The sequence below is a fragment of the Staurois parvus genome, unplaced genomic scaffold (genome assembly GCF_062004578.1).
Source record: "Staurois parvus isolate SC_StPar_1 unplaced genomic scaffold, SC_StPar_1.0 ptg001713l, whole genome shotgun sequence".
In the NCBI taxonomy this organism is placed as follows: domain Eukaryota; kingdom Metazoa; phylum Chordata; class Amphibia; order Anura; family Ranidae; genus Staurois; species Staurois parvus.
The window spans coordinates 70,001-79,013 of record NW_028319509.1 but is presented as its reverse complement, the minus strand read 5'-3'; the positions used below and the strand labels follow the sequence as shown (position 1 = coordinate 79,013).

The window sequence follows — 9,013 nt, the reverse complement described above, 5'->3', positions numbered from 1 at the left end:
GTAATGGGTGCAGCGGGGGACAATTCCCTGTGTGGCTCTCTCTGCAGCAGCTGAAAGTGGGCAGGAGGGAGAGAAGAAGCCAGGTTTCAGCTGCTGTAGAGAGAGCCATACAGTGGATTGGTTCCAATAATTGCCTTCCCCACCGTGACAATCACCCTTCCTGCCCACATCCAGTCCACCCAGCTGCCTGTGCCCCATACAGAAGAAGCCAAGGCCTGGGCAGCAGGGGAAAACATATGGTGCACAGGGAGGGTGATGGGTGCACAGGGAGGGGCAATTACTAGAACCTATCCCCTGTATGGCTCTCTCTGCAGCAGCTGAAAGCCGGCAGGAGGGAGAGGAGAAGAAGCCAGCTTTCAGCTGCTGCAGAAAGAGCCATACAGGGGATGGGTTCCAGTAATTGCCCCCTCCCTGTGCACCCATCACCCTCCCTGTGCACCATGTTTTCCCCCGCTGCCCAGGCCCTGGCTTCTTCTGTATGGGGCACAGGCAGCTGGGTGGACTGAATGTGGGCAGGAAGGGTGATTGGCACAGTGGGGGAGGCAAATATTGGAACCAATCCCCTGAATGGCTCTCTCTGCAGCAGCTGAAAGCCGGCAGGAGGGAGAGGAGAAGAAGCCAGCTTTCAGCTGCTGCAGAGAGAGCCATACAGGAGATCGGTTCCAGTAATTTCCCTCCGCCGTGTCGATTGCCCTCCCTGCCCAAATCCGATTCACCCAGCTGCCTGGGCCCCCCTGCTGGCCTGGGCCCTGTACAGAAGAAGCCAGGGCCCGGGCAGCGGGGGGAAACATATGGGGAGGGAGGGCAATTACTGGAATGGATCCCCTATATGACTCTCTCTGTAGCAGCTGAAAGCCGGTGGAAGGGAAAAGAGAAGAAGCCGGCTTTCAGCTGCTGCAGAGCGAGCCATACAGGGGATCGGTTCCAGTAATTGCTCCCCTGTTGTGCCGATCACCATCCCTGCCTTAATCTGCCCAACCCCCTGCTGTCCTGGGCCCCGTACAGGAAGACTGGTGGTACCCCCTTCCCCACGGCCCTGCAGAGATGTATTCCATAGGTGTGTGGTGTCAGGCAGCTTCATGTACAGATGATGGATACTCCTACAACATACAGAAAGTGATAAAAGCTGGTTAGCGATGTTGAAATGCCGTGGTGGGAGGGTCACATATCTTCACTGCGATGTTCCCGTAATTGTGACCTGACTCCCCGCCCCGAGTACATTCCTCCTCTGCTGACAGTATATAAGTTCAGAGATGTGATTGATGGGCAGACACAGATCTATCGTTGCCGTATACTCGACTCTTCAACAAAACCTGACCGACAACTGACATCGAGCGTTTCATGTTCAGGAGAGCCGGTCTCAGACCGCGGGAATTCGGACAACGCGTTTGTTGGTTAGTAGAAAGCGTGACTTTTTTTTAGAGGGGCGGTATTGTGTTTTCAGGACTGCGGGGGGTGACGTGGAAGGAGGGCACTCCGGATACTAATGACGTATTGTTATATTTGACGTCTTCATTATCTCCTTACATTTGTATGTGACAATAATGGGTCATACCGAACACTTGTCGCACGAACCCCTGACCGGTCCCGCAGGTCCGCCCCACGGTCTATCCCCTATTGCACAGGTGTCAAACACAAGGCCCGAGGGCCGAATCCAGCCCTTCAGGCCATTTCATGTGGCCCTTGCACCTCTCCTGCAGGTACCCCCTTGTCTCCGCCCCCACCTTGTCTCAGCAGTCAGCAGCAGAGAGGAGAATGGAGCTCCTCTGCCAAATCCTGCACCTCTCAGTGCAGCTGCAGCACCCCCTCATCTCTGCCTCCTCTGGTCTCAGCATTCTGCAGACTCTGGTAACTGCCTCCACTCCTCCTCTGGTCCTCCTCCAGACCCAACACCAGTGGTGTGTTTAGGTTTCGTGCTGCCCTAGGCAACACAAAAATTGGCTGCCACACCACGGAGAGGCCCTGACACTGACAAACACCCCCCTCCCCCATGAAAAGAGCCTGACATTGACCAACAACACCCCCACCTGAAAGAGCCTTCCACTACCACTGCCCCCCATACACTGGCAACCAGGGGCGGACTGACCATTTGGAAACTCCAGCACTGCCCAAGGGCCCAGGGTCAGTAGGGGGCCCCGTGAGATGCCCCTGGTACCTTTTTCATAGGCTTTTTTGAGTTTGGGCAAGGACACAGGGGCCCCATGATCCCCTATTGCCCGGGGGCCTCATGAGTTTTCAGTCTGCCCCTGCTGGCAACCCCCCATCCCACCCCAGCGAGGGAGAAGGCACTCACCTTTACAGCTCCGGACATCCCCGGGAACAAGAGTCAGGCTCTGTATACACCATCAAGCAGCCCCTCTCAGATCCCACCTGGTGCTGTGTGTGTCCTTTCTTCCATCCCTTCTTTCGGCAGGCAGCGCTGCCCCCCAGAAAAATGCTGCCCTAGGCAAATGCCTTGTGGTAAATATGCCCCTGCCCTACACTTTCTGTTTTCCAGCTCTGCCCCCAAAGGGGGTGCATGGGGATGTTAGGGAGGGTGTGGGATTCTTGACATCTGATGTAATGGAGGGTCGGGTGCTCTGGACATCTAGTCTTACAGATACAAGCAGCCCTTTGAGGGAAACCATAATGCTGATGCGGCCCTCGATGAATTGGAGTCCGACACCCCGCCCTATTGGGTGCACGGCAGCCAGGCACACAGTAGCTCCGCAGTCTCACAACATAATGACCAGGCAGTGAGTGTCTTCTGAAGGTTTAATGCTCATTGAACTTGGTTGGGGCGTGAGGTGAGGCTTGGAATTCTCCAAATGTGTAACAGAGGACACTCTCTGGTCATAACTGAACTCTTCAGGGAAGAGGCATAACTAGAACCTTCAACAACAAAGGGCCCCCCTGATCTCTGCTCCTGGGGCCCTTTTTATCCAAGCCTAGGGCCGTTCTCACTGATCTCGGGTCCCTTTACTCCTGTCTTGGGGCCTTTTAGTACAATCTCACAGCGGGACCCTTTCATGTTCTGCAGTGGGCCGTCTTCTTGCCATCTTGGGTGGGGTTGCCACTTTTTCTGTAAGCCAAAACTGAACACTTTAGTGGCGTACATTTACTTTTGTAGTATACTCTATACATGCATTTTGTGATTAAATAACATTTCTAATCATATGGATTTAATCACAAGAGTCCCCCTTTACACCAGAGTCTACATCTAAACTCGCAGAGTTCCCCTTTACATCTAAACTTGCAGCGTTCTCCTTTACATCTAAACTCGCAGAGTTCCCTTTTACATCTAAACTTGCAGAGTTCCCCTGTACATCTAAACTTGCAGAGTTCCCCTGTACATCTAAACTTGCAGAGTTCCCCTTTACAACTAAACTTGCAGAGTTCCCCTTTACATCTAAACTTGCAGAGTTCCCCTGTACATCTAAACTTGCAGAGTTCCCCTGTACATCTAAACTTGCAGAGTTCCCCTGTACATCTAAACTTGCAGAGTTCCCCTGTACATCTAAACTTGCAGAGTTCCCCTTTACAACTAAACTTGCAGAGTTCCCCTTTACATCTAAACTTGCAGAGTTCCCCTGTACATCTAAACTTGCAGAGTTCCCCTGTACATCTAAACTTGCAGAGTTCCCCTTTACATCTAAACTTGCAGAGTTCCCCTTTACATCTAAACTTGCAGAGTTCCCCAGTACATCTAAACTTGCAGAGTTCCCTTTTACATCTAAACTTGCAGAGTTCCCCAGTACATCTAAGCTCGCAGAGTTCCCCTTTACATCTAAACTCGCAGAGTTCCCCAGTACATCTAAACTTGCAGAGTTCCCCCTGTACATCTGAGCTCACAGAGTTCCCCCTGTACATCTGAGCTCACAGAGTTCCCCCTGTACATCTGAGCTCACAGAGTTCCCCCTGTACATCTGAGCTCACAGAGTTCCCCCTGTACATCTGAGCTCACAGAGCTCCCCTGTACATCTGAGCTCACAGAGTTCCCCCTGTACATCTGAGCTTGCAGAGTTCCCCCTGTACATCTGAACCTGCAGAGTTTCCCCTTTACATCCGAGCTCGCAGAGCTCCCCCTGTACATCTGAGCAAGTAGAGTTCCCCTGTACATCCTGAGCTCGCAGAATTCCCCTGTACACCTGAGCTCGCAGAGATCCCCCTGTACATCTGAGCTTGCAGAGATCCCCCTGTACATCTGAATCTGCAGAGTTTCCCCTTTACATCTGAGCTCGTAGAGTTTCAATTTTACATCTGAGTCTGCAGAGTTCCCCTGTACATCTATACTTGCAGAGTTCCCCTGTACATCTAAACTTGCAGAGTTCCCTTTTACATCTAAACTTGCAGAGTTCCCCTGTACATCTAAACTTGCAGAGTTCCCCTGTACATCTAAACTTGCAGAGTTTCCCTGTACATCTAAACTTGCAGAGTTCCCCTTTACATCTAAACTTGCAGAGTTCCCCTGTACATCTAAACTTGCAGAGTTCCCCTGTACATCTAAACTTGCAGAGTTCCCCTGTACATCTAAACTTGCAGAGTTCCCCTTTACATCTAAACTTGCAGAGTTCCCTTTTACATCTAAACTTGCAGAGTTCCCTTTTACATCTAAACTTGCAGAGTTCCCCAGTACATCTAAGCTCGCAGAGTTCCCCTTTACATCTAAACTTGCAGAGTTCCCCAGTACATCTAAACTTGCAGAGTTCCCCCTGTACATCTGAGCTCACAGAGTTCCCCCTGTACATCTGAGCTCACAGAGTTCCCCCTGTACATCTGAGCTCACAGAGTTCCCCCTGTACATCTGAGCTCACAGAGCTCCCCTGTACATCTGAGCTCACAGAGTTCCCCCTGTACATCTGAGCTTGCAGAGTTCCCCCTGTACATCTGAACCTGCAGAGTTTCCCCTTTACATCTGAGCTCGCAGAGCTCCCCCTGTACATCTGAGCAAGTAGAGTTCCCCTGTACATCCTGAGCTCGCAGAATTCCCCTGTACACCTGAGCTCGCAGAGTTCCCCTGTACATCTGAGCTCGCAGAGCTCCCCCTCTACATCTGAGCTCACAGAGATCCCCTGTACATCTGAGCTCACAGAGTTCCCCTGTACATCTGAGCTTGCAGAGATCCCCTGTACATCTGAGCTTGCAGAGTTCCCCCTGTACATCTGAATCTGCAGAGTTTCCCCTTTACATCTGAGCTAGTAGAGTTTCAATTTTACATCTGAGTCTGCAGAGTTCCCCTGTACATCTGAGCTTGCAGAGTTTCCCCTTTACATCTGAGTCTGCAGAGTTCCCCCTGTACATCTGAACTGCAGAGTTTCCCCTTTTACCAGGCGTTTAGGAGAGCTGGGCAAACGCACTGTGTGTAAGAGGCCTTTATGTCAGTTACATTTGAGCAGACAGATCACTGATAACATATTGCAGATATGGATGTATCTGAGACCAGAGCTGTCAGCTTACTCACCCCTTATACTGCTATATATTTTCCTCCACTAGGTTTCCTCGCGGATATGAAGACCTTCCTTGTGCTGACCATTGTGCTCGGTGCTCTCGTGTCAGGTAGGTGATGTTCACCCGTCTTCATAGAACACAATAGACCCTCTAGGAATGTCAGGGGGAACGTTCAACAAAGTAACAAATGTTGCCAACATGAGGATGTAAAGCAGAACAACGTTTATGGAAATTAAAGTACAACTAAAGGCAAAACTTTTGTTTGTTTTGTATAGAGTGTAGAGGGACTAGAAGCCCTGTCAGGTATTTATTGATGTCTGTGCCCCTGTTCACCCCATTTGTGATTATCACCGAGAGTGAAAGTGAAAGAAAAAAACACATTTGGGGTTGTCACCACAAATCTTCCAATGGGGGCACTAGTTCTGGTGACCACCAGGGATTCCCTCACTTTGGAGGGATATTCTCTCACTTTTTTGGCTGTGGGACAGGAAGTAAAGGGACGTGTGTTGGCGGGTGGCGTTTTTTTTCTTTCAGACGTGGATCTGCATCACTGGTTGGTGGGATTGATGGTGGATGTACATCCTGGGACATTTTTTTGGGGGGGGTTCTGTTAAAGGACTTGTCAAAAACTGGGTTTTTTTTTACTATTTTTTTGTGAATGAGAAGGGTTACTTTGTACTCCACTCATTGATATAAGTGGGGCCATTATCTGGGGGCCCCTTATTGTTTGGGGGGCTTCCAGATTCCAATAACCCACTTACCCACAGGCCCCCATAATCATCGGGCAAGGGTTGTGGGCAAGAGGCCTGTGTTGTCGTCCCATCGCCCCCCCCCCCCCCCACAGGTTGAGAGCATGTGGCCTGTGGCCTGGTATAGTTCATGAGGGAGGGGCACATGGAAACAGAGAAACAAACAGATATTTCTTTAGAATAACAAAAGGTCAGAATCTGCAACAAAGTTTGTGAAAATCCCTGCAATGTGATCACACAGGGAAAGGGGGGGGAGTGGAGTTACTCTTTAAGCAATTTATTATTTTTATTTATTTCAGGTACTTACAGTGGGGCAAAAAAGTATTTAGTCAGCCACCAATTGTTTCCTGTAAGTCTTCACAAGGTTGGCACACACTGTTGCTGGTATGTTGGCCCATCCTCCATGCAGATCTCCTCCTCCATGCAGATCTCCTCTAGAGCAGTGATGTTTTGGGGCTGTCGCTGGGCAACACGGACTTTCAACTCCCTCCAAAGGTTTTCTATGGGGTTGAGATCTGGAGACTGGCTAGGCCACTCCAGGACCTTGCAATGCTTCTTACGAAGCCACTCCTTCGTTGCCCGGGCGGTATGTTTGGGATCATTGTCATGTTGGAAGACCCAGCCACGTTTCATCTTCAATGCCCTTGCTGATGGAAGGAGGTTTGCACTCAAAATCTCACGATACATGGCCCCATTCATTCTGTCCTGTACATGGATCAGTCGTCCTGGTCCCTTTGCGGAGAAACAGCCCCAAAGCATGATGTTGCCACCCCCATGCTTCACAGTAGGTATGGTGTTCTTCGGATGCAACTCAGCATTCTCTCTCCTCCAAACACGACGAGTTGTGTTTCTACCAAGCAGTTCTATTTTGGTTTCATCTGACCATATGACATTCTCCCAATCCTCTTCCGGATCATCCAAATGCTCTCTAGCAAACTTCAGACGGGCCCGGACATGTACTGGCTTAAGCAGGGGGACACGTCTGGCACTGCAGGATCTGAGTCCCTGGCGGCGTAGTGTGTTACTGATGGTAGCCTTTGTTACGTTGGTTCCAGCTCTCTGCAGGTCATTCACTAGTCCCCCCTGTGTGGTCCTGGGATTTTTGCTCACCGTTCTTGTGATCATTTTGACCCCACAGGGTGAGATCTTGCGTGGAGCCCCAGATGGAGGGAGATTATCAGTGGTCTTGTATGTCTTCCATTTTCTAATTATTGCTCCCACAGTTGATTTGTTCACACCAAGCTGCTTGCCTATTGCAGATTCAGTCTTCCCAGCCTGGTGCAGGTCTACAATTTTGTTTCTGGTGTCCTTCGACAGCTCTTTGGTCTTCACCATAGTGGAGTTTGGAGTGTGACTGTTTGAGGTTGTGGACAGGTGTCTTTTATACTGATAACAAGTTCAAACAGGTGCCATTGATGCAGGTAATGAGTGCAGGACAGAGGAGCCTCTTAAAGAAGAAGGTCCAGGTCTGTGAGAGCCAGAAATCTTGCTTGTTTGTAGGTGACCAAATACTTATTTTCCACCATAATTTGCAAATAAATTCTTTCCAGATCAGCCAATGTGATTGTCTGGATTTGTTTTCTCATTTTGTCTCTCATAGTTGAGGTCTCCCTATGGTGCCAATTACAGGCCTCTCATCTTTGTAAGTGGGAGAACTTGAACAATTGGTGGGGACTAAATACTTTTTTGCCCCCCTGTATATAGCGCCATCAATTTATGCAGCTTTACATATATATTGTACATCCACATCAATCCCTGACCCTCAAGGGGTGTATAGTCTAAGGCAAGGGGGTACCACCAGTCCTCTTGTACAGGGCCCATGACAGCAGGGGGGCCCAGGCAGCTGGGTGAATTGGATGTGGGCAGGGAGGGCGATCGGCACTGCGGGGGGGCAATTACTGGAACCGATCCCCTGTATGGCTCTCTCTGCAACAGCTGAAAGCTGACTTCTTCTGCTCCAACTGGCTTTCAGCTGCTACAGAGACAACCATACAGGGGATCGGTTCCTGTAATTAACCCCCCCCACCCATCACCCTCCCTATGCACCATACGCTTCTCCCTGCTGCTCACTCCCCCCCTAGGTACCCCCACCCCTGCAGTGCTGACGGCTTTCCTCCTCTCCTTCCCACTGTCACAATAGGATCCTTCAGGGTGGAAAGTGAGAGAAGGGGCTAGTAAATATGGCACATTACTGTCCCCCGCTGCACCCATTACCCTCCCTGTGCACCATATGTTTCCCCCTGCTGCTCAGGCCCTGGCTTCTTCTGTATGGGGCTCAGGCAGCTGGGTGAATCAGATCTGGGCAGGGAGGGTGATCAGCACGGCGGGGGACAATTACTGGAACCGATCCCCTGTATGGCTCTCTCTGCAGCAGCTGAAAGCTGACTTCTTCTCCTCTCATCATAGGTTTTCTCCTGCTGCCCAGGCCCTGGCTTCTTCTGTACGGGGCCCAGGCCAGCAGGGGGGTCCAGGCAGCTGGGGGAACTGGATGTGGGCAGGAAGGTGATCGGCATGGCGGAGCAGGCAATTACTGGAACCGATCCCCTCTGCAGCAGATGGAAACTGGCTTCTTCTCTCTCTCCTGCCCACTTTCATCTGCTGCAGAGAGAGCCATACAGGGGACGGGTTCCAGTAATTGCCCCCTGCTGCACCAATCACCCTCCCTGTGCACCATGCCCCTGTGTGCACCCACAATTCCCTCCTCTCCTTTCCACAGGCAGCTGCGAGCACACAATAGGATCCTTCAGGATGGAGAGTGGGGGAAAGGTCCAGTAAATATGTTACATTTACCTTCCTTTCCTGAATGAACACAATGCTTGATCGGTATCAATCATTCA

The 9,013-nt window shown here is 50.7% G+C and overlaps 1 protein-coding gene across 1 annotated transcript in view; it reads left to right on the top strand.

The window, feature by feature from the left end:
- Positions 1-1,289: 1,289 nt before the first annotated feature.
- Positions 1,290-9,013, top strand: part of LOC149434670 (uncharacterized) — a gene marked incomplete at its 3' end in the record, with an annotated part of 77,711 nt that continues 69,987 nt past the window's right edge. The window contains exons 1-2 of the mRNA XM_089663539.1: positions 1,290-1,394; positions 5,473-5,535. Coding sequence (XP_089519665.1) covers positions 5,487-5,535 — 49 coding nt within the window. The remainder of the gene's footprint in view (positions 1,395-5,472; positions 5,536-9,013) is intronic.